Source organism: Battus philenor, unplaced genomic scaffold (assembly GCF_028537555.1).
Source record: "Battus philenor isolate CCGP_79_NKW_IND1 unplaced genomic scaffold, ilBatPhil1.0.hap1 SCAF_11, whole genome shotgun sequence".
Classification (NCBI taxonomy): domain Eukaryota; kingdom Metazoa; phylum Arthropoda; class Insecta; order Lepidoptera; family Papilionidae; genus Battus; species Battus philenor.
The window spans coordinates 8557574-8584772 of NW_027181673.1; the positions used below are offsets into that span (position 1 = coordinate 8557574).

The following is a 27199-nucleotide window of genomic DNA, read 5'->3' on the forward strand; positions in this document are numbered from 1 at the left end:
AAAAAGCCGAACGAATGTAAAAAAACGAACATTCATCGTGTCTAACCAATAAAAGGACGATGAACTCGCAAATACGATCTTCGAGTTCACGGCACGCGCAAAAAAATTAACATTTGTTTTTAATTATTTTATGGTAATTGTTTACACCTTTATAAATCAATAATATTCCATAGTATGGATACATTTAGTGCAACATTCTAGAATCTTTATATAAGTAAAAAACTTTTTACTAACATTGTTGTATAATAATTCTTTTTAAAACATGCATATAATATTTTTAACAGAACTAATTTATAATCTGTATAATAATTAACTTGATTGCATATAAACAGACATTGTGTCGTATAATTGAATTTAAGAAAATGTTGGCTGTCACGTAAATATTATTTATATGTTAAAATGAAAAATGCCTTATGAACTTAACGGTCCAATAAATCATTAAAATGCAATTAATAAATTGTCTTAAACTATATTAAGTAACGATCGTGTATTAATCTGCAGATTAATATTTTTTTGTATGTATATAAAACAAAATTGAAACTGCTACAAAAATGTTTTTTTTTGCTCGTTATTTCCACGACTCATTTCGCAGACGTTTGTTGCCTACGGATTTGTAATTCTGGTTGCGTCACACCTCTGCGGTCGTTGACACGGCGCTTCCTAATGCGCAGTCTGTAAAAATCCCGCCTAATTTTTAAGAACGTCTAGTTTTTAAAATGAAAATAATTCTATAACCTAATATATAATATAATGTGCTGTATATATACAAAGCTAAGAATTTTTGTCAAACATTATCAATAAATGGAATATTTTCATCATAAACCTTTAACTGATGTAATTTTGATCACACCATACATATGCATTTTTATTCATTATTTATAAGGTATAAAAATAAATAGTAATTTTAAATATTGGTTCTACCAGTCTTATAAGAGTAAAACATTTTTATTGACGTATATATTACAAAAATTCCAGACCATGATGTAAAACTACTGCTTTTAATTGTTGAAGTTCTGTTCTGTTCTAAACACTCATTAAGTCACAGAATAATATTTTACAGGTTCAATTCGGCTAATTATTGTCACTTCAGCCGTGGGATGTCCACTGCTGGGCATAAGCCTCGCCCATAGACGTCTAACAACACTAGTTGGATGCGGTCTTTTTCAAAATTTTCCGACGACCTTAATAAGGTTATTTGTCCCCATGTTGGTGGAAGCTTTACGCTGTGCTTGCCAATCCGTGGTCACCACTTCAAAACCTTAAAGTCTCAGCGGCTGACAATTCTGTGCGCTTTGTGATCTGGCCACCCGTACACCAACTTGCCAATTCGCTGATAAGTTACTTCCGTTCGTCGACGGATCACCTCATTCTTGATTTGATCAGATAGATAAACCACAAGCAGTCTTCTCCGTTGTTGTTGTTTCTGGCACATTAATAAGAAGTGACTTACTTCTAACTTATGTGCCACAAGAATAGTCAAATAATTTATCTTTCTATTTCTCCCTCCCTGGTCGTTTCTTTACTGGACTAACATGGATCCTTTTCACTCCGTCAACCAGCGGTCTCTGTCTTCTGCTTTTCTTTGTTTGATGCCTTGTAGCATTAATTGGTAACTTCAGCTATTATGATATCTGATTTTACCATTGTTTGTAACTATGGCCTCATTAGTTCTTTATTTATTTCAACAGTTTAATATTAATAGTCCTAATAATACTTTGATTTTAATATAATTAAATTAATTATAGCTCATTTAAAGCCAATTGATTTATGTGAAATAATAAATAACGAAATATTAATATAGTAGAAACAAAATTTAAGTTTTTGACTATTAATGTATTGGTACACCCTATGCAAAAATTAATATTTTAAGAAATAGTAAATAACGTAATCATAATATACATATTCGAATTACTACAAATCAAAATTACTTATTGTTTAGTATATGTCTCTGCAGACTTTGTACTGCAAGAAGTTATCGGCTAGTCTAATTCTAATAAAAAAAAAATATGTAATCTATTTCTGAGTGATACAGTGCTATTGGAAATATATGTAGAAGCTTTTAAGATTTTTGCTGATAAATGGGTTATACATTCAGCATGTACACCAATTAAACTACATTACTTTTTGGAACGAACCAAAACTTGTATTTAATACTATTTAGCTACTTTTATTTGTTTGTTAAGAAAGCGGTCTATTTTTGTAACAGTGTTTCATTCCTTAAATGAACAAACGATACTTCGAATACATATATCAATATCGGTTGCTTAGTAACAGATTGTTAGTAAACAACACTGTTGTGCTGGAACACGAATCGGTTAACACTTACCTAACAGAGAATGGAACACTCAAGAAAACTAAATTTAGTTCTAAAGCTGTACAACTAAACAAAGTTAACTCGAAAACGGTTTTCACTGAAACAGCTTCAAATTTTGTATATATTTATGTTGATAATTTAATTTGTAGTCAGTGCATACTAATAAAAATGTATGTTTTAAATGTTATTTTATGAACTAAGCAAATTTTTTACTTAAATTTACATATCGTCACTGGAATATTTTGGTATTCATCTCAGTAGCACACTGCGTCCGCAATTGTCGATATCAATTGTTTTCACGGTCAAACAATAGATAATGTGAAGAAACTTCCACGCAGTTCTGAATTGATATAGAATCGTATAGGAAATTTAAATTTCAAATAATGCTCCTCGGTATTAATGGGCCATTGCCGTACGTCTACACCTCCGTCTTATTAGTGTGATCCATGGCGATTTTATTCAAGTTTTTGATTTAGTTTCCAAAAGGCTTTAAAAGGATAAATGTATAGCTCAAGTGATGGCAATTAATGCAGAGTAGACCCTATCCAAATATCTACGAGTATATAACGCAATGCGTATCGAATTTTGAAAATACTTTTATTTTCAAAATTCGAATTACCTCATTAAAATTTATTATTATTTACTATCTGTGTCTACAGCCTTTGTACTGCCAGAAACTGGCCTGTCGCTTTCCAAAAGAAAAATATTAATATTACATGTTTCAAGGATCACTTAATACAGAGTAATTGTAATTAGGTGTTAAAACAATAAAATTTTTGCTGACAAATGAGCTAATCCCATTGAAGTTTACATCGATAACCTATCTATCACCTTGTATGTGTCCCAACCATTTAAAACTATGGTTATCTAAATAGGTATAATAAATAAACGATGCAAATATCTTAAATGTATTTGAAGACGTGAAATAAAAATGATATCATAATGAAAACCTTTATACTTAACAATGTTTAATGATGATCACTGGAGGTCTAATGATCAAAGCACGAGCTACGAACGTGACACCGTCAGTTCAAAATTCCTAATCATTTCGTCGAAATCGTAGCACAAAGAATAAATAAATGTTAAGAACAAATAAGACCTTAACATTTGCTAAGTAATTTAAGAAATGAGCTCATAATATTTTAAGAAAAACCTTATTCGAAATAAAAATTTAAACATTTTTAATACACCGCTGAAATTCTGTCCGAGGCACGTATAAAGAAGTTCGTAATAGCGGTCGCGTTATCTTCAACCTCGGTGGTCCGTCGTAAAGCTTCCGAGCGCTACCGTTACAAATTTACTCTCGAAAATTGCCTTCATGCCTGTGCTTCATTTTCTCTAAAACGCCGGTTGCAGGTCGCACGGATTCCGATTTAAACAGCTCTTCTCGAACTTTAGTAAATTTAAAGTATGAATTGTTCATTTCTAAAAACACAATCGTGAAAGGAACAGATTCCGTCACTATTCAACACTCACTCTTGACAGTTGACTGTGCATTAGATTCACAATACACAAATTATTTTCATCTGAGTAAATAATTTTTTCGTTGATTTTTTTACAGATATCATCTTAAGGATGTTATCCTTACCTTCCTAATTAAAACGAGAGGTTATTTTAGTTAAAAAATGCTGGTGTTCTGTTAAAAAAATTATAAAATCTATGTATAAATATAAGACTATGTTTTTATTCGCGTACAAATGAACCTCAATTCAATAACGCAGTGTTTACATCGTGACCAAAGCTCGTTTTATGATTTACGATGCCCGTAATACACTCACCTCAAATATCGGACTAGATTCCAAGTTGTTAGAAAGTTTCGTTGGCCCGAAGTGTGGATAATAGGAAAATGATGTTGCATGCTGCTTCCTTGATCAGACAGTTTTCAACTTCCAAAGTAACTACCCAAGTTCTGGAGAATGTGTTAAGGCAAATTTACTTTAGTGGTTGTAGATTACTTTGTAATACATCTCATGTTTTGACACCTTTTAAACTTTAATTGTGTGTTCAAGTAAAGAATAAATATCACTTGTATGTAAATTGATAACTTGTTGAAGTAACTAGTACGTTTAGCACATTCTTCAATGGACAGCGTGCTCTTAGTCGTTCACCGATTGTGCCTTATGACTGCGTAAGCGAGGAATATTTGGAAGATTTACAGATAATTCTTCGGACTATACTATGCAGTTGCTAATTACAAGTTATAGATTATGTTTTTAGTTTGTGTTATTATAATAATTTCTTTGACAATTATAGTTTAAATATTCAAGAACTATGATAATCAAATAAGAAATGTAACGGTTGACTGCAAATACGTGGAATGCTCACTTGTGGTCTCGTACAGATCGTAATCCTTATCGTTGATTGTAGCTACCGGTAACGCAGTTTTTATAGGCTGTCAAGTGGAGAGCGTTTAATTTAATCTAATGCAATGGTGCGACCGCAATCCGTGTCTACGGCGATTATCTCACTGTGCGATATACGCCAGAGTGGCAGCTTTTTGCGGCTCAGTGTGCGGCGGGCCTAATTGCACGCTCGGTGTCGCTAATTGAACGGTTACCCTTAACCGGTCCGCACCCGCACGGCCGTGTTTGTTCGTCGATTACGCGGTATATTATAGTCGGTTTGTTTTTATTTATATTTGCATTCGTTAGCCCGACACGGCTGCCTTTATTCACGCCGAATGACAAACCGACGAGCGATTAGTTGACATGTAGAGGTGACATTTTTATATTCATTGAATTTTTTATTTTATAAGCACCATACTGCAGGGAAGCGAGGTCGGAATTCAAAAAATGAACAAAATGATGTCGCCTTAGTACTTTTTAGTTTCTTTATGTTCATGGAAGTAATATATTTTATAGATTAGTGTATAAGTCCATCCGTACATCATTTCATAGGTAAAGGTGGATTGCTCTGAGCCACCCTAACACTTCGATTAATTCCTTCAAATGTTATTTTATTCTGTTTTTCTGGCATATTATATTCATTAACTTTTAATAAAACATGAAACTAGTGTAACGTGGCGCATCAAACGACATGAAAGCTGTGAATGATACCCTACGCGTTATCTCCTTGTCGGCATCTTTTTCAGTGTAGTGGCAACCGAGCTCAGGTGTCTAGTGGGCCATAAATATATTTAATTGCGCATTTATTTACGACCGAGATTGTTTCCGGCGTTTTTGATGGTCGTCTAATTAGATGCAAAATATAGAAACTTACCTGAGTTAAAACTCAAATATATTTAACAACCAATTTCGATTTATTAATAATATTTTATGTATTCATAAGTGAAAAAAAAATCCTTTCCGGATCCTCTTCGTTATGGCTTACAGCTTCTTACTATGATGAAACTTATGTACGTCCCAACATAAACAAAAAGACAAATCAAATTAAAATTAAATAATTTACCTTAATGAAAAAAATTAACGACAATCGCTTTAATCTTAATTATTCAGAGTTTATTTTTATATTTATAAGCTTGAAGGTTATCACAACGATAGAAGACCGAGGGATTTTAATCGGTAGAACTGGAATATAACCCTTTCCTTGCACTCGCGGTGCAAGAGTATATTTCCTAGAGAAAAATTGGTCTTTTTCCTAAAGGTTCAAGGATATCTTTTAATAATTAATTTTAAATTGTAACAATTATAATTAATCAATCACTGTTTCTATTGGTAGGTTTTTGATAGAGGCTTTCTTGTATATACTAATACAAAGGTATTACTGTTTTAAATTAAAAATGTAGCATACATACGTACACATGTCTGAAGTGATAACTATATATGTGTGGTATTAAAAACATATATAGCACTCCACTCCGATGCGTTAGATATATATTTTATGAATAAATAAACGCCCTACTCATATCCCCTTCTAATATAGACAAATCCCACGCACAAATTACTTTGGGCAATTGCATTGCAAAACTGTTTTATGTAAAAACTTATTTTTACGGGCTTAATTAGAAATAGTCAGTATATTGTAAACAGTAATATTACCTTTGTTAATCAAAAATATCATAACAAAACTCCTACTTTCTATGTTAAAAGTACTGACAAAGACGAAGAGTTTTATAATTATTTGCGTGCAATGAATTGTTCCTGTAATAACAAAGAATCAAGTGAATTTTCAAAAAAACATATTGCGGAAAAATATAAATGTATTGTACTATATCGGAAAAAATGGGTCAAATCCATCAAAAATATACTCTCTTTGACTTCATTCGCTCATCTATAAAATTTAAGTAATATAGGCATTTCGTTTACACTACTCTACTACACTACTCATTAGGCCAAATTTATTTCAAACAATAGGCGTTTGAATACCTGCCCCGTTTATCCAGTTTTACTAAGTAAGGTCAGTAAGTCACTAGGTAAATTTTCTCTAATTTACATAGTTGGGAGTGTTAATCATTCACCAGTCAAAAAGCTCTGAAAAGCCTACTGCCTTCATGACCTCACATAATTTATACCAATGTCCATATGCGCGGTATAATTATGAAATTGATTAACTTATTCATCAATAAGATTAACACCTTGTTGTTATAAATGAAATCAACACATTTACACATTTTAACTATACCCCTAAATTGCTTAATGAAACACAAAATTTAAAAAAGCTATGATATAGCCTTTTTACCAACAAAATTATGTTGTCATAATGTAAATTGTTCCATAATTAGACGTGTATAAATAAATTATCTAAATACTTCGATTTAATTTTAATAACAAAAAGGCTTACAGCAACAACATTTGCAACTAGAATTAGCATCACGACAGATTGAAAGAAACATCTTGGCAATCGATCCTGTAACTACACAATGAAACCGGTAGATAAATAAATAAGAGCAAAAAGCGGTTTCAAAAATAGTCCCCCTTATGGAGCGCAGCAGCTGCGAGTCGATTCAAGGCAAACTGCCTGCTTCTTTTCGGCCACGCATTGAAACGTAAATTAATCGTAAATCTTTTACATTACTCGAAGATAAATTACGATAACTAGTTTATATTAGTACCCTTATTGCTAACTGTCATAAAAATTTAATGTAAACTAGAAGGCCCACGTAACATAATAGTAACACGTATAAGAACTCAATTATCATCATATTATAAAAATATCTCGTATTATAAAATTGGTGAAGAAAAGATTTTAAATTTAGTGGTAACTGTTCCAGCCCATAGACGCCGACTGAAAAACTTACGCTTCCCCAAAGGTTATCTATGGTGGCATGTACCATAATCAAAAATTGATTTTAATTTATACAAATTAAAATCAATTTTTATTTTAAAAGATTATAGTAAATAAAAAAATATATAATTCATGCAAAAACAGTTACAGAAACCAAACATTAAAAAAACTAATTTAGAGGCTTCTTATACTAGGGGAGAAAAAACTCCTACATGGTAGAAAAAAAACACTAACTCAAATTTATGAAGTTATATATAAATTACATTTTTTTAAAGATAATTGGTGTAATGATTGAAAATACTTTGATTAGGAATTATTCTAAGGACGTCAAAATTAATCGTTATTTGGGTGACCCTACGGCAATGGGCGCGTGGAAAGACTATTTATAAACTTAAATGAATCAAATGTTAACCTACTTAACGTACACGCGTATGGGAAAAATGTAAAATATTTGTTGAAAAGCTATAAAGATGTCAGCTGAGAATGTCTTTCTTTACCGACATTCATGATATAAAGGTCACTTTGAATTACAACTTTTTCATATCTCATATACTTGCAATCGCATGCGACATTTGTCACGATCAAATTATTTTATCTTTAGTATATCTGTGGGTTGTTAAGTGAAATCACAAGATGATAATAAACAACTTACTATTTAAAAAGTTCTGGAAAAGATCTTGCAATTGTCATAAAACCAAACACCCGCAGACTAATTGGTTTTAGTAGGTATATAACCTTTAATGAAGTGCATTAGTAATTAAAATTATCAGAATTCAACAGGCTTAACTTCTGGCAGTACAACATCTGCAAGGACAGAAAGTAAACAATAATGAATTTTAATATGTAGTAATGCGAATTTTAAAAACGCTTTTTCATACTATATTATGATTACATTATTTACTGTTTTTGAATTGTTATCAAATGTATAAAATACATTTACCCTTTTGAAGCTTTTTAATCTAAAACCTATCACTCTGTATAAATTTTAATATTCAACAAATACATTTTATCTATAATTCGGTTCGGAGTAGCCTGTGTGAACCCGCTTACAGCACAAATAAGTGTATAGTAGTGCATTTTAAAATGCAATACGACCTATAATAATAGCATTTTTTATGTAATTATAGTTTGATTATTAACACAGCGACTGCGCATCGCAGGTAGCTGACGTAAAAAACATATTCGTAAAACTTTGCGCATAATTATAAAAACACGTAATTATAGTGTAATCGAGTACTGTTATCTACGAAATGTTATGTACCGTCTTTAATATATTTTGCGCCAATTATCAGTCCGTTGAATTATTTATGGTTTCCAATAATTTTAATTTTCTTTTTCAAGAAAATGCTGAAGAATTTTTTCTTATATAATTTTTATAAATATATAATTTAACTAAAATTTCCTATTCTTTGCTTAAGCTCGTTGAAAGTATTAGTCACGGTTTTATTTTTTACAATTTTCTTAAAAATTAAACCCTGTACTAAATGCTGTTCATGACGTCGCTTTTAAATTTTTATTTTTAAATATGTTATCGATTTTATGATCGGTAAACACGCTATGGCTTTTTACACAAAAATATGAGATATTTTAGCGAATCCAAAAAGCTTCATTGTTGGGTGAAGTTTCAATTAAGCAGGTCCAAAGCGATAGGCATCAAGGTACCTACACAATGCCTCACTCCCTCCATCCGGCCGCACTACCAATTAGCTTGCCCCTTAAACAATTTGCTGCCACTACTTAGAACTTGTCTACACCAATTGCCTTTGCCTGTTTTAGTAAATAATCCTTTAAGAATGAAATTTTAACTTTAAGGACCAAATATATCTTAATGTTTTAAGAAACATTTTTGGGAATATAACATCATTTTACGGCAATGAAGATTTCGCATTAGAATCTCTTAACTTAGAATTACGTATAAAAAATTAGCAAATAGTTCGTTGCCGGTAGTTCTTTGCAAACGGTCATCTAGGCAGCACTACTAAATATCACACATACATTGACGTCGTCAAACAGTCATAAGCAAATGTAACTGTTCCGGTTTACAACTTACCATAACTTATGAAATTAACACCAAATTAAGCTGTAATATATCGAACTCTAACACGGTGCTGAACAATATTTTATTTTCAAAATGCATTAAGAACACAGCATTGTCGGTTAATACGTGGGTCTTATCTCCAAGTGAACCCTCATCTCATCATAAAAACTAAAACAATATTAAGGGCAAATAATGTGAAATTGAACTGTAGGATTTGTAACTGTTGTACGACAGTGGACAGTTTTCGCGATCCCCGAACACTGAAAATGACACTGAGCTTTGTTTAAAGCTTAATGCATTAATACAGGAACAGTGAATTACGTGGTTTAATTTAAGAAAAAAATAGAAAAGTTTAGCATCGGAACTTTTGTTTGATAGACTGTCTAATTTGAATTACAAAACATTGAATGTATGAATAAATTATATGCCAACTTATACCCCGTACCGACAGCGATCAATCCTGTTGATAAGGTTAATGTTTATAGGGCAAGGTAATTACTTCCATTAGGACGTGAGTTTATTTGTCTATAATTAAAGTTATCTCTGACATTTCTAGATATAATGATTTCCTACGCACAAATGCCGACGCCAAATGTAATCGTTATTACCTGGAAACACTCTAATCTAAATGTTAATAATTTTTAGATAACTATCTAAGTATAATATTAAAAAAATATCTTTTATGTGACTGGACTGTAATTAGTGTTTATCAAACATGCAATTACAATAAAGGATTTACTACAAAAGTAAATAATAATCTTCGAAAAAAGTTAGCTTATTTGCAAAATTACTTAAAAATATTTTACAACCAATGGTTTGTTCTTTATAGTAAGCTAACTTAATTCATATTCTGTCCCGCCATACAACTATATTTTATAAACCGCAGAGCCTATATTCTATCGCAAATTTGTACTTTCAATGAAGGTTAAAATTTATTTATTAATTGAAACAGACAGTATCTTTTCCCGGAGGATCCCAAATTAAGTAAATAATCCCAAATAAATTAAAAATTAAATTTATAAAAGACACAGCCAGTGTCTTGTAAAACTATTACATCAGTAAAACATAATTTGTCGTGAATTGTTGAACGTGAACTATCAAGATTCGAGTATGTACGTAAGTTATGGTTGAGTATGTTTGTATATATGAGGGAAAGGGTTATATTATTATATACATGTGAATGTAAGGTTAATAAAGAGAGAGCGTCAGTAATATTTTTGGTCTCCTGCTAGTCCAGACCTTTTGGTACATTAGTGATATTTTTTGCTTTCTTTAATGTACACCTTTTAAGAATACTTATTCTAATCCACCTTTTGAATTAGAATATCGTTTGCTTAGAACTAAATAATAGAGGTTAAGTCTCTCTGCCCTCGCAGTTGGACTTACATCTGCGTAACGGTATTACAGCGCACTACCGCCGCGCGGACTTACATGGAACTAACATTCTAATGACGTCAACGCTAGCCACTTTGAATACAGCATGATACTATTCACTACGATCATTCATAACGCAATAAAAGTTTCATTATTCATTTATTTACTTATTCACGAACGTTTATCCATTGAATAATGAAAATTTTTCACCTAGATCTTCACCTCTTTAGATATCTTTAAATTTTTAATTCAGCATATAACATTAAATAGAGGAATGGAGATGAGATAACTTTTTTTTTATATTTATTACATATAAACCGATAAAGTTATTTTACAACAAAACTGAAAAGTACAATTATTGGAAGTTTGACCAACACCAAATTAATCACAATTATGTACATAATCAGTACATAAATGACCTTGACACACTATTTTTATTATTCTGCGCATAAATAAGATTTTTTTTTTAATTTACGCAAGTAATAAATATGTTTTACCTTATTCTACCTTTAAGTATTTTTTTATTTAAGAATGAAATTTAGAAGGTTAATAAAGACCTTTATTCTTAGACCTTCTGGACTTTATTATTAAAAATAAATACTTAAAATCAAAAACCCAGTTGTGATTGCAAATATACATGGTGTTAATAATGAAGTATTATTTTACAATTATAAATGACCTTTACATATTTGAATAACACATCACCTAAAAAGTATTTTACTCTTATTTTAACAGTAAGGGCTGATATAATAAAAATAATTACTGAGCGCCTCGCTAATGACAACGTCCGGTGTACAACAAGCGGAAGTCCTGTTTATTTTGTTAGGACTCCCTTCTGATACCGATCTATTGATAACTCACAGAGAGTAGGCCCTTAAAATCCTAATATATTGTTTTAATCTTTATGGCTCTAATGTAAATTACTAATTAAAAGCTACAATAATTCTAAGCTCGTAATCATGATGAGATTCATTCTTATATCTCTTCACTAATGTTAATAATAACAAACCTTAAAATAATCCACATTTCTTAATAATACGTATTTATTCATTTATCGAGAGCCGTAGATGAACGAAGGTAAACGACATAGACCAGCGGATTGAAGTAGCAATAGGCAAGCCACATAGCGCGCAAAATATTTCTGGCATCACATCCCGGCAAGCGCAGCGTAAGATGTGGTGCAAGCCGCTTTCAACCGGTCTCATTGGAAATTTTAAGGGAAAGCCTATGTCCAACAGTTGATGTCCGCAATGATGATGACGATTTTTATTTCTTTATTTTATTTTATGTGGAAAAGAAACAAAGTGTATGACATAACAATTAACTTTATCTTGAGATTAAATGTATTACGCTTAAGTTTTCCCGGATTACAATGGTGATAAAGGAAATACAATTCTAGTTGATGTGGGTTCTTTAAATTATTTAGTTCCTAAAACGCTACAACTTATAACAGAAGCCTCGAGGTCTAAATAATAATCGATAGTCGTTGGCGATGAAAGGGCTCAGCGAGGCAGGGAAACGGTGCCATTGTTTGAAAGTCCTATAAAGTGTTTTGCGCAATCGGAAGTGGTCTGAGCACTATCTGCGCGGGCACGCCGCAGAATGCGTATGAAAAACAACCGACGTTTATCATCGAACGTGGTGCGAACGTTTAAAAGTAAATTGATTTATAAATATTTTAACCATATTACATATTAGACTGAGTTTTTGATGAAATTATGACTGTTCCACGAATAAAACAATTTGCGACTTTATAATCCCTGCAGATACTCACATAATATTTTGGCGTACACTATTATGACCATATTATAGCATTGGATTGTCCGGAAAATTCGTGCCGCTATTTTACGACAATTAATACGCAGCTCCTTTAAATATTGACATACACTTACTAAATTATATAGGTGCCAATCTGCTCCACAACCTTCTCCATCTTTCGTGTAGCTTGAGAATACCGTCCTTCCAGAATCTCTCTGATTTCTTGGCAAAAAATTATCTTAATGGGTTTTGATCTCAACAAAAGATGTTGAATTTTTTTTCCACTTAGGAAGTTTTGTAAAGACCGGAAAATATCTGTGGGCGCAAGTCCTGACGAATACGGTGAATGGGGTAACACATCCCAACCAAACTTCAACATTTTTGCTGAGTCCTCAAAGATGCATGCGCGGCCGCGAATTATCGTAAAGAAGCACAACGCCTTCCGATTTGCTATGTCTGAACGTTTTTCTTTAATTGCCGTCTTCAGTTTATCCAGAATAATACTTATCCGAATCTATCGTCTTATTAAAAGACTCCTTTCCAATCCCACTACATACAGAGCATAACCTTCTTCGAATGAAGACCGGCTTTTGTGAGAAAAAAGGCTGAACATTTTTATAAATTATCTATTTTTCATGCCCCATCATTAATTAGTTTTGAAATGGCGTCTCCTCATTGCGCTTGTAAAGCAAGTTGTAATTTGAGATACGGTCCAATAGGATTTTCTCCGTTTGATAAGGCGGAACCTGTAAGGTGGTATTAATACCATATTGATGTATATAACAACCAAGCTTCACGGTATGATTGTCTACGGTTGAATTTGATTTATTTATCATTTTTGCTAATTGTCGAAATGTCGAGCTTGGCTTGTTTTGGATTTCTGTTCTAGTCCTATCTCTCGTTTGTGTTTGGCGACTCAAAACGCCCAAGTAGTCGTCTTCCAGGTCAAAAGTTTCAGCTTTACCGAGCAAACCACTTCCGCATAGTTCTTTCGGCCCCAGGATCCTCGCCGTAAACGATATTTTTGCATTTTCGGGAAAAAAGCATTAAATGCCAATTATGCACTTTTTTACAGCACATTCTAAGGCGTATAAAAGTGATTAAAATGAACGAATTTTAACTAAACTTTTTTTTACCAAATATGGTTAACCCTATAGCTATCTCTTTATGAATGTTATTTATATATTTATTTTAAATAATTATGATATATTCAGTCAGGTCTGTCGCGCTACCTACCCTAAATCGGCACGAACTTTCTAGACAGCCCAATACTTTGCCCTATATTCGACTTCATGCATGAAGTTGCATGTCTAGTTGAGTCTGGTCAGATCCAACTAACTATGATACTTTTACGGTACACAGTCTCCGCTGTAAGATGTACCTACTTCTGCGAAGGCCGCTTCTAGAGATATAAGCAGCTCATTGCCGCTTAGTTTACTCACTAGACTAAAGTGGATTTGTCTGCTGTAAACTTCTGATGTTTATCCATGTTACTAGTTCTATCTTTCCTAATATATGCTTACGTAGTATGATACAATTAATAACAACTTTTTCATTGCATTGTGAGGTTTATGAGATTGTATCGTAAACACTAGAAGAAGAAGTGCTATTCTTAAGGACTTTATATCAACTGACTGAGAAATAGGCGACGAGCAGAGTTACAAAGCTTTCGAAACACTTACAGCCATAATTAAATCTCAGCCTTTTCGCTCCTTTCTAAATTTTCTCCTTTAATATCGGACTATGTGTTTTTTTCGATGATAAACGTAGTAAACATTAATTAATCAAATTTAATCATGTGAATACCTTTTTCTTTCGACTTAAATTTATCTTTACTTATCTATATCACATCGATTAATTTGTGTTGAAGGATAACATTTCTATTAGCTTATCAATTCTACAAAGTTTACATTCCAAAAATGCATATTTTTAAAACAACTACGGATGTAATAAATGTAAAGACATGCTTTCGTTAACAGTATTCAAAATTTAAACAATTGTAAATTATCAGTTAAAAAACTATCAATATACGAATATTTAACTTTTCAGTTACTTTAGTTTCTTTACAACTTGGCAACTGTTCTAAATTGTATGTCTTACCTCCTATTCTACTTAACATATAACTATCTTGACCAAACGAAAACTTCTCAATGTTTAGACCACGGAAGGAGTAAGTCGTTTTTGCCTTTGAAAAACAAATTTGATACCTTAAAAGTCTATTTTTTAAGCTTTTACCTTGTTTCGTATATAGTACTGTATGTTATAATAATATCAGTAATTGTTGAATACATTTCATAGACTATTCAGTAAGTTTTATACGTGCACTCTTTTCTTCAACATCTTTCAAACCACTATTATGTACCCAGTTTTCGTCGTGTATACCATTCTTTAACAGCTTATTTGTTTGATGATATTGCAATTAGTTTTTGTCTAATAAATGTGGAACTATTGGCGTTACATTCCACTTAACATTTTTCGTACTTATGCCATATAATGTTTTATTATATTCTTAACAAATAAATACAAGAACATGCTCTAACTCTATGAACACAACTATATGAATAATTGGTATTTGTGAATAATTTTTCAACGGATTAGATATCCTTCTAAGTAGCTGCGGCTAGCGGCTATTTGTAGAATATTGATTGAGTATTGCTTCATCCGCAAAGCTTTCCTGTTTTTCTTTAAACTCCAATTAAAACCTGTTGCTCGTACGCAAACTGACTCACCAAAAGTTGTAGCTAAATGATCAGACCATTATACAAGCTTTAAACAATTTTCAAAGTCAATAAATCATGCGGCGAATATCACGTCGAGTGAACTTCAGTCTTCTAAACAAATTTGAAAATCACAGAGGGTAAATTGAGGGCACCGCAGTTTGTAAAATTGCTAAGCTAATGAGACTTGTGTTGAGTTGGATTTTGTATTGTTAAACCTTGTGTAGCATAATTCTGTTAATAATGATTATTATAACACCAACCGTTGCCATTGGTAAATCATCTCGTTTTGTGGTATAAAAATAACAATTATTATAAATTAAAAAAAAAGTTCAAATTGTATTCTTAAGTAAATGAATAAAATATGTAAAGAAATGGAATTGATTTTATCGTCTCGCAACGAGCTGAATGCTCTGAAAGCACTTCGTTACTTTTTGAGTTTGAGCGCATTTGAATGAAGCAAAGTTGTAAGTACGTTGCGTGGGCAACCGCCGCACTCGTACGTAACGACTGGCGCCAAGCGTCCACTTATGCATATGCCGACAGAATGAAATGTTCGCCAATTTGTGAGGCAACTAGTCCTAGCTGACGCCGGAAACGAGCCTGGAGCCGTGCCAGTTCCGCGAAAATCATTTGAATTACACTTATCATCTACGCCCGTTTTAATTGATCATTTTCGAGCGTGACAAAATTTCACTGTATTTTATCGAAAGATGCCTCTATCCTCAGCGATTGATTTTATTAGAATAAGGTAATCTAAAGCCATTTGCCTGAATGTTACTAATCTTACTTCCTAACTGAGTAGTTATTATTTAATTTAACTGGTTAAAGCAATCGTTACTGAAGTTTAATAATTTTTTGTATTAATAGCATGTAGCTTTTATAAATGAAATCTATATTCTATTATCTTCTTAAATATAACAACGCTTTATACAATTAATTAACTTTTGTTATAGAATGTGTATTCAACGATAAATATTTTAAGTTTAATTAAAATAAAAATTTTAAATAATGTACAAAACCTTTTAATTCTTACAGGATATTATCAGCCCGCCGGGCCGTTGATAAAAGAAAGCAGCGCAGAGGCAGACAGAGCTCTGGGCAGATACCATCCTCCACCACATTATCATCCTCCGCATCCTTCTGTGAGTATCTTCATACTGTTATTGTATGTAGCAGCAATACAAATTGCTATACTTCGTTATGAAACCATAGTTTGCAAAATGCTTTTGATATTAGTTCACAAACCAAGTTTCCCTTTGAAAAGAAAACTTTCAACTTTTCACTAAGAAAACTTTCATCATCATAAATTCAGCTGTAGGATGTCTAGTACTGAACTCGGGCCTCTCCATAAATTTTCAAAAGACCAGTAGCGACCTGCACCCAGACTTATCCGCCGACCTCGTCAAGGTCATCTGTCCTCCTTGTGAATGTGAGAGTCCTACTCTGCGCTTGGCAGTCCTTGGTTTGCACAAAACAATTTTTTTTTAATTTACTTTTTGTCGTAAGTACTTCTAAATATGATTGCAGTACTAATAACTACTTAATAACAAACTTTGTTATGTCGTTCCGAGAGCGGTAACGAAACATAGTGTGGGCAGACTTACATTTTTTGCTATATCTTCCTAATAGACTAATTTTGACTTACGAGCACCTCTGCTTCGTATTGGCGCTAATTTCAATAAATATTTTACAGACTGTGATATATTTGCCATATTGCCTAAGCAATTCATAAAATTGGTTACACAAATTAGAATAGCTCCAATTCGTAATTGGTATTGGTTCCTCTCGTGAATAAGTAAACTATGGGCCTCGAAAGTAGTATGCACGTTGCATCAATTTACCTAATTTTAAAGGAGAACATTTTCATTTAGGATCAAAAAGTTATACTTTTTCCGCATGGCAAATATTTGATTTAAATTGACGTAACGCAGCATTTAGGCATCGACATGATGATAGTTTAAACACAAATGCGACGACTTTAATCCTTTTTACCGATACCATTGATAATATGTTTTTCAATTTTAAATATTGTCTAAGCCTGAATTCAACTTAACTTGTTTCGCGGCTATGTATTTTAGATTTAAGTATAATAAAGCGCTGGTAGACGTGGCACAAGTAAACCCACCACTAGGTGGACCGTCGACATAGCCAAGGTAGAGAAAGGCGCTGGATGCGGACAGCGCGAGACCTGTCATCATTGCGGTCTTCAGGAGAGGCCTTGCCCTGCAGGGGTGTCTTTCGGGTGACAAGATGATGATGATATATATTTAGTACTAACTTGTCAAACCAACTGTAGGAATTTCTGGATTGAACTATCGACATCACTTGCTTTCCGATAAAATGCGTTCTTTTGTTCTTCTTTTCTTCTAACGGGGCGGGTGAACTAAATATTGAGATTTCATTAATATTTTTATTTTTGTAATTATTGATACAGGTCCTGCAACAGTATGGCCCGCCTTACTATCCCGCGGAGCTATGCTACGGGCGGTACTATAGGCCGCCCGGGCCTTACCACATTCCGCCGCCTCAACCAGAGGCACAGGTAATTCAAATTCAATAATTCTTCATTCATAAATTTGGTTACATCTCTTTTTGACATCAAGATAATTCTATCAAGTGGTAAAGGCCCCAGACTTCAGAAAAACAGGCGAAAAGAATTCAGCGTGACTACATGTTTTTAAAAGTAGATAAAAAGCACATTCAGTTAACATTGAAAGAACCTGGAGGCAAATACATGATTCTCAATGTGTCCTATCATCTATGGAGTCATTTACAATGTACATTAACTAATTTAACTCTTTTTAACATTCAAATGTTATTTTAAAATCGTTACGTATTTTAATCGCATTAACATAGCCCATAGGAATATTTATTGCGATATTATATTTTTTGTTACTGATTTTACTATTAAAATTTATTTACTTGTAACTCGATAAAGTCTAGTCACTGTGACTTACACTTATATGTAAATTTTCATGGGAAAGTCCATAAATTAAATATGCAATCACGCTATCTAACATTTAGTAATATAGCACCGCATAACTGGTATTTTTAAACATTTTAGTATATTTCACATCTTGACAATCGTGTGATATAGATAAGATACTATTATCGGCGTAGTATTTTTTATTATTGGAAAGCAAACAACTAACATACACCTTAATAATTTCGAAAACAGAAACAAATTGTTACACGTTATTTTCAAATAAGATTTATTTATAATTTAGTACGTGTGTTATTATAATAATTATTCTTTGTTACCAATTTAAGTTACTTCTTAAGTTAAGAAAGAGTTTTACCAATAGTCGCACCTTAGTAATAATTATGATAAAGGGTTCTACGGTGGCGATTTTTTTGCAAATTATTTTTAATAACTTGCTAATATTTCTTATTGTTTTCTGCTTTCGCAATATTCATTTTTAGTTGTTAATTATTTATCCTGTCCGTATGTAACAAATATACACAGGTATATAACCTTCGATTAGATGTCATCGGATATTGTACCATATTGATATATAGTTGCAAGCTGATGGTGTATCATATAGCAATAAATAAATAACCCTTCACTAATTCGTGTGCAGATGGTGGGCGTGGGAAGTGAACCATATCCGCCACCACAATATTACGGCACCCCGCCGTGTTACCAACACTCACCACAAAGGATACCATACGTCGGTAAGTCTGACCAACGTCACTGTTATTTTCTAATTATTTACTATTTTGCCACCTCATTTACTGGAAAAATTTTGTATTTAATAAACTCCAATATGTTTAAAGTAAACATCGAACTCATTATACCGCATTGTTGAATTAAGTATACTAATAAATTTACATACAATCTGTAGTTATAAAGGTAATAAATGACTATGACGTGCAATGGGTAAGAAAAAAAACGTTAACGTTGATCGAGTTCGAAGAAAGTTCTTAAAATTGTTATATTGAATAGAAAACTCATGTATACATACAAATCTATTAAGTTTGTTTGGTAATAAGCATCCGGGTCCATAATAAGCATAGTGTAGCAATTTGAATGTATATATATAAGGCCTGAAATACGGCTGGGATGTCTTTTTTCAACGTTTAACAAGTTCCCGTTGAATTTTATAATATACACACAAATTGTTCGCCTGTGAGTAATGGAACAAAGAAATGTAAAAAGGACAGTTTTACAACCAAAGATCAAACCCAAAGCGTAAATTGGTCCAGCCCAGCTGATCTAAATTACCTACCGGTTCTATAATCAAAATAGCAATAAGACAGGTTAATTTTAATATTATAATGTTAGCTTAAGTGATCTATACCCTTATTCGAGAGAAACCGAAACTGAAAAACAGCGCCATGATAGTGCCATTAAAATAGTCGCAATACATACAGTATTAGCTTGCAACGTCTCTTAACAAATAAATATTTCTACCATTACCATCTGCCTTAACAAAAATAACGATGACTGGTTACGTAACAGTACGCCACAAACCTTCCAAAAAGAGCTCAAGATCATCATACCACCCGATAGACACCCAATGCAAAGCAATAGGCTTAGTAAGATCGACACTATGAACGATCTTGCGCTGCCCGCATCCAACGTCTTTCTTCGATCTTATTTCGTCGGTCTACCTAGTGGGAGGCCTGCCCTAGAAAAGAGTTACAAAACATATTATTTTCAGAATATCGCGGATGCCCGTGCCCCTTAAACGCGTGTCCAAAAAACGTCCTTATTGGGCCCGCTACTGGTAAAGCCCCAGCTGGTGGCGGCCCCGCTGACGTCCACGCACTCGCACCGCCCGGGGGCGCCTTCCGCGCGAAGGTGCGGGCATGCGCGCTCGACTCTGCCGCCGACACCCACGGCAGTGGGAAGGTAACCATATTTTCTTGGTTTTTAATCAATTTCTTTAGATACGCACAAGATACCAACCTCCTGAAGAAAGGCAAAAGATATGTCGTCATCATATCAGCCGCAAGACGACCACGGCTGGTCATAGACCTTCCCCATAGATTTCCGTAAATTTGAAACTGCTTGCATCCACTCGAATACCGTAATAAGAACCTTAGGGCACCAGGGGACATACGAGTAGGAACATGACGTGATGGTACTAAACATGTTATTAGATGCTTTTGTTCATTGGGAATTATGCATATGAAAATTCTGTAAACTATGTTTCGTTAATATCAATTTGATTTAATAATTTTAATCATTGCTATCTCCTATAGTGTTTTAGATAGAACAGCAACTAAATATAATTATAATTAAAACAAACAAGATACTATCTTCGTCGTTAACCCGATAAGGAAAAGAGTATGACAAGAAGCGACTTTTTAGAACTAGTTAATAAAATTAATATAATGGTGATAAAAGGAACATCTTCATCATATACCATCGACGTATTGTGGGTCAGTCTTAAAAAATTTGGCTACATCATAAAAGCGTTAAATTGACGCACATCCGTAGAGATATTTAAACCATATAGAGAATTCATACATATTAACACCTATGAAAAAATTTAAAATTCATTATGAACAGTTATGTGACACGTCCCGTAAACCGGCTAAAAATGATGGATTCTTATTTAAATACCCTAATGATATTTTTTTTAGGATCCGCCGCTAGAGCCAGAGCCACCTGCCGCAGCTGACGCTCCCCATCCTTGCCCGCTGCCCGCTATAGGCGGAGCATCGCCAAAACGTGAACTTTACGATGTTCGTGATAATTTGCGACATGCGGGAGATATTCCGGGCCCAGCTGAGGCGTTGGGACCCCCTTCACCAGCCAGAGGATCGGCAGGCGCTTGCGCTCCCCAACCTCCCCCGACAGCTCCTAGAAGAGCAAGACTCGGGAAAGCAATGGCAAGGAGAACCCTCGCTGGCGATGACACTAACCTTCTTTTATCAACACCACAACCGCCTATACAACATAGTGATGCAGATGATGACGTCCTCGCTATCTCACCACCTCTCTGCGCACCAATCGACCTATCATCTTCTGATGAACGATCCACTCCGTTAGTTGATGTAAAAAAAGAGAACGAAGGTCCTACTTACACAACTCCACGTAAAGCCGATGCACAAGCGCTTAGAGAGCATAACAGTGCCACAGCGCTATTGGAAATGCCCGATGTAACGGATACCAATAAAGCTATTAAAAGGAGATACTCCAAGCCAAAATTGGAAATTGATATAAGAGACATACAACTGGATGATAATTGCAAAACCAATGGAATAGGAGAACACGTTAAGTTACAAAAAAGGCGAAAGGTATCGGGTGAGCAGGCTGAAGTTGTAAGGATAGAAACCGTAACAAAAGAAACCAAAAAGAAGACAACTCCAAGTACAAAGAGAATGCCAAGAACGCCACCCGTAGAAAAGAAAACCGTTAAGAGAAAACTAGAAAGTTCTCTTAGTGGTCAAAAAGCTAAAAAAGCGCTTGTTGAAACTATCGATGATGATGCACATCTTAAAAATGTCGCGTGTATTATGGAAGAACCGTGTATTAAGAAGCCAAAAACGAAAAGTGCGCTTTTGCTTGATAATTTAATCAGAAAAAATAGCATTGATGGCAAAGGCTACTCTTCAGATACCGAATTAAATCCAGCTGAACTATTTTTATCGCCAAATGAAAACATTACCCAAAATAGTTCAAAGAAAACATTAAATATCAATAATAATGTGGTTGAAAATAATACTGTAATAAACGGAGTACGACCCAAGACAATAGCAGCTGTGAGTCAACTAATAGAAAAGAAACTTGCGTACAAAAACGCTTGCAACATAGATTCGAAAATCACTCACAACTTAAAATCAGTATTAAAGACACCCACCGATAATGCAGATTCAAAGGAAGAGCGTGCAAACAAAATTTTATCAAATAATGACCTGAATGCAGAAAATGTCATTACTGCCAAATGTGACACAAAAATTATTGATGATAAATGTGAAAAAGACAGTTGTAATTTAAATAAAAGTAATGGAGATCCCATAAAATCTCTTAAGTCTAGTAGAAACAACAAATTTAAATCGGAATTAATTCAAGAAGAATCAATTCCCAATTCTGACATCAAAAACAATGTCGATGAATCTCAGAGTAAACCAAGTAAATTAAAAGGCCAAGAAGATGGAGCAAACGATCTCGTTGAAACGGAAAATGTAAAAGAAAAAAATTTGTCAAAGAAGCCTAAATCAGCTGTTGAAAAAGCTAACGGTGAACTCAAAAGCAAAAATGTTGAAAAAGTTGTTAAATTGCTTGTTTCGAAAAAGCAAGCAAAAATTGCCGAAGAAACAACTCGAAAATCAAACATGAAGGATCAAACTGAAGAAAAGACAGCAGAGAAAACTAAAGGTGAAAAATCGGGAAAACGTTGTAAATTGGCTTTAGACAAAGAACCAAAAGGAAAGAGCGTGGATAAATTATCTAAACTACTTGTAACAAAAAAGACAGGTTTAAAAACAGATGAAGCAACATTAGTTGTGGAGGATGCTTGCGCTTCTCCAACGCCTAGTTCAGTAGGAGAGGTAGCTAAATTGGAAAGTGCTGAAAGCAACAACAATGTGGGTAGTTCTAATGGAGTAGGTGGAAGAAGAACGCGGCGACGTCGTAGTGGAGTTCGAAGAACAAGGCGTGTCCCCGCGCCTCTAGCACTGCCTGCGCTCCAACCTCGGCCTCCGCCCCGCTGGAGCAATGGCTGGAACTGGGACGGCGAACATTATATCTCCAAAGTCTACCTCAATGTAAGTATTGGTTTGATTGCAACTTATACGAGTATTAAATATACATTTTGATTTTTTGTTATTTCCTTCTTATACTGGGTGATTGGTTATAAGTGTAAAAGCATTGTCCAATAATTAATGATTACAGAAATAATAAATAAAGTAATGAAAATATAGTAAGAAGAAAAATTTCTAAAATACGTATTATTATATCTTATATTATAGTTAATAGTTTTTTTTTATTATCTGTCTCTGCAAACATGTTATTGCTGACAGATATTGGCCTATCGCAAACCAATAGAAAAAATAATTCTTAATGATCACTTTATACAGAAAAAATTAAAAAGCCTTAGCCTCAGCCACTTTTACTTATTACGTACGTTGTTCCTTTGTCATTCAAGTGCAGCGTGCGCCTATATAAAAACCTGCATTTACAAAAAATATCGCTACTAATTTTCCAAGAACATCCTCTATTTCTCACAATTACTTACAAGAAAACCTGTCATCATCACTTCTAGTAATGTAATCTCTTTTCATAGATTTCAGTCCAAAATATTTTACCTTATCATTTTAACGATTGCTAACATATATAATTCAGTAGAATTCACGTCTTTCAGTTATTATATCCACAATCATCATGTTAACCATTAGACGCTCACTGCAAGACATAGACCTCCCTTAAAGATCCATGACCGGTCTTGCGCTGCCCACATACAACGATTTCCTGCGACCTTGATCTCGTCGTCCGTCCACCTATTGGGAGCACCTCTTTGTATATATATTTATTTATATATATCCACATACATTTTTATCCATTGCAGTATTTATAATTATGTATGGTACATATAAATTAATGTACGCATATACATATATGTGTGTTAGCACGTATACGTCGACGACCCGCTACTTGTCCTTCTATTTCCATACCATGTCTAGAAGAAATTGTCTATAATGATATGAAATACTACTACACTTTTTCTTGGTCATTACTCGATTATGTATTTCTTTTTTGGCGTGTGTAATAAAGAGTATTAAATAAATATGTAAATATCCATAGTATTCGATTAAAGGATATTGGATTGTAAATGAGCATTAATCTGTTGTAGAATGATTCTCGGCTAGACCGCACGGCGCGATGCTGGGCGCGCATGTGGCATGCGAGCGGCGACCGCGTGGCACGCGGCGACTGCGTGCTACTGAGGGCGTCACTTGCGCGCGCGCAGCCCTTTGTCGCTCGTGTCGCGAGCCTCTGGGAGAACCCAGACGACGGTCAGTTGAACGACTTCTATTATATTATTAAATTATTTATTTTGAAAACCATTACCAAGTAATTGCAGACGAGGCTATCTATAATACCTACCGCCTCTGTGTCTTGTTCTACTTGCAAACAATACTTTTCATGTATTATTGTGTATAAGTTTTAGTTCAATAGGTCATCAACATCAGCTTTTCGAACCATCCTTGTTTTATTTCAAGTTGCGACATTTTTATCATATGAGAACTCAATACATAAATCGCGTTAAGTATGGCTAAATTTTTTGTTATTAGAAATGAAAGCATGATTTTCTAATCTTACAACCATTTAATTGGTTACAGAGCGTGGTTATACCGACGCGGCGGATAGTGACGTTTCACTTCATTCTTACCCGAATCGTTTCAATCAAATAAAGCATTTCTGAATTTATTATCATTACATCCCTTGGATGTCCTCTGCTGGATATAAACACCCCCTCTTAGTGTCCAATAACACCAGTTGAAAGCGGCCTGCGACAATCATTTATCCTACGTTGCGGTTGCCGCTCCATTTCCTAAAGCACCCGCAGCTATTTGTCCTGCGAGTTATGTGGCCTTTCGTTCGTTTACGGACTTTCTCATTCTGAAATAAACACAGTTAATTCAAATTGGAACGTGAAGTTGAATGTATTAAATTAAAATTAGCTTATAATATTGCAGGCGAAATGATGGTGTCGCTAGTGTGGTACTATCGGCCCGAACACACAGAACGCGGGCGCCAGGCGGACGACGCACCCGACGAAGTGTTCGCTTCACGACACCGCGATGCCAACTCTGTCGCCTGCATCGAAGACAAGTGCTATGTACTCACATTTAATGAATACTGCAGGTCAGCATACTTCATCATAATTCCAGCTATAAGGCATTCACTGCTAGAAATTTGTCCGCGTCTCCTGCAGATTTCCAATAGGACCAGTTTGACGCGGATTTTATCCAGTGCCTTACGACGAATTTAACAAGCTCTGTCTACACCATGTGTGTGGACGTCCTACGCTGCGCTTACCTATCTGGAATCTCCGCTTCGGAATCTTATTTTACAGTGCTCTTTTATTTCAATTTATGCAATTAGTTGTTCAGCCGAATGGTTAATACTAAGTTAAAAAGGATACATGATTTTGAAAACAATTAATGAAATAGCTCTCATTGGTCTAGTAAAATGAAAAAATTACGCTAACAACAAAGATCTTTCAGGAAACAACAGTTTCATGTCACAGCTGACATTAATTTTGATGTTCATTTTATGCTATAATATATATATCGTTAATATTATTTGCAGGTATAGGAAACGACTAAAAGCAGCGGAGGAAGGTATCAAGGTCACGCCTTCCATAGTGCCGCCAATGCCGGCGAGCGAAGTAACACCGGCACTGGCCCCAAATGACACTAAGTTACCCCCGTCTGTATCGCCTGAACTCGTCCTGTTCTGCCGCAAGATATACGACTTCAGGTCTAAGAAAATACATGTCCCCAACAAGTGAACCTGCCGACCAGGTACATGTGGTCGCTGCTCCTGCAAAGAGAACGCACAACCCAAAAGCGAGATAAGATTCACTCCGACGTAGAATAATAAACACCAAAGTATATTCAACGTTTGTTAACGATACACGCTTTGTAATTAACTAGAAAGTTCCTTGATTGTGTCGTTTTGGTCCGCTTCGGTGTTCGGCGTTCGATAATTAGTGTATACATTGTGTCGTCACCTCCCCTCCCCAGTTTAGTACAAATACACTCGTAGATGTGGCCCTGTGCTATTTGTGGTACTACGTGTAATAAATGTTATTAAGAAATAGCCGATTGAAACTTGTGTTGCCTTTGTCGTGACTTGTAGATCGAGTATCCCGTGTTGTTTATTTGCTGGGTTTCTATCGATGTCGACTAACAATAAATTATTTGTATCAAACGATGCCTTTTATAAAGTATAAGTAATCGTAAGAATCATGACGCATAATGTGGATAGGAATATGTTTTCGTTTAGCTTCGGGGTAATCTAAGTCCTTATTACTCTCATTTGGTAGATATGTGAATCATGTGTGCTAGCGGACTTGTTTTGCGTGACTGATTCTTGTAGTTTAGGCTGCATGAGCACTGTAAAGCATTTATTTCAATATAATTACTTTCCTCCGTTATCCATAGAATCTTTAATAAATTATTCTTTAATTTCGTAAGAGAATCGCGTGTGAAAATATCCGTTTTAGTCTGTGTTATTTCAGATAAATACTTCACATAGTATACTTTAGAATGTTGATATGAAAACCAGTATAATAATAATTAAAATTGATATCCCAAAGATCAATATTGTATCAATTATGAAGGAAGAAATGTTTCTCAACTGATGAATGGGATACTTTTACTTACTGGTTACGATATCACGAGAATCGCCCATAGTATACGGATAAGTTATAGCCCTTTACATGACTTAACCCGTAGAAAACTGTTTTGAAACAACCGCATCATAATGTCACAGGTTAGATTTATTAAAAGTCAAATGAAGATCAATGATGACACGAAATCATTTCGGTCACAGCTGTAACTAAATATTGAAACACCAACAGTTTTACACTTTTATTATATTTATACGTATCATCTCTGGAACAAAAATGAATAACGTTATGGCTGCCTTAAAAGGAATTGATTTTCATTGCATTTTGAATAATGGCTTAATTTACTACAAAGTTCTTTTGTTTTCCGACAGTATGATTTTCATAAAAAGACTGATTTTACCAATACGGTTCACAATCGTTTGTTTAAAAATAAATATATATTGTATTTAATTTGCTGCATATAAATAATGACATACGTTTAATTTGTGTCCTTAAATTT

General features: G+C 34.1%; 1 protein-coding gene across 4 annotated transcripts in view; it reads left to right on the plus strand.

The window, feature by feature from the left end:
* Positions 1-27199, plus strand: part of Hers (Histone gene-specific Epigenetic Repressor in late S phase) — a 217070-nt gene that overhangs the window by 188363 nt on the left and 1508 nt on the right. For 2 of the 4 annotated variants that reach the window (XM_068774595.1, XM_068774588.1), the window contains exons 5-12: positions 16424-16530; positions 17823-17930; positions 18970-19063; positions 20053-20243; positions 20981-23107; positions 24193-24355; positions 25040-25208; positions 25656-25870. In XM_068774595.1, coding sequence (XP_068630696.1) covers positions 16424-16530; positions 17823-17930; positions 18970-19063; positions 20053-20243; positions 20981-23107; positions 24193-24355; positions 25040-25208; positions 25656-25857 — 3161 coding nt within the window. In that variant the 3' untranslated portion in view covers positions 25858-25870. Of the gene's footprint in view, positions 1-16423; positions 16531-17822; positions 17931-18969; positions 19064-20052; positions 20244-20980; positions 23108-24192; positions 24356-25039; positions 25209-25655; positions 27184-27199 lie in introns of those variants that run through there. The other 2 variants (XM_068774574.1, XM_068774582.1) reach the window with 1 other exon arrangement.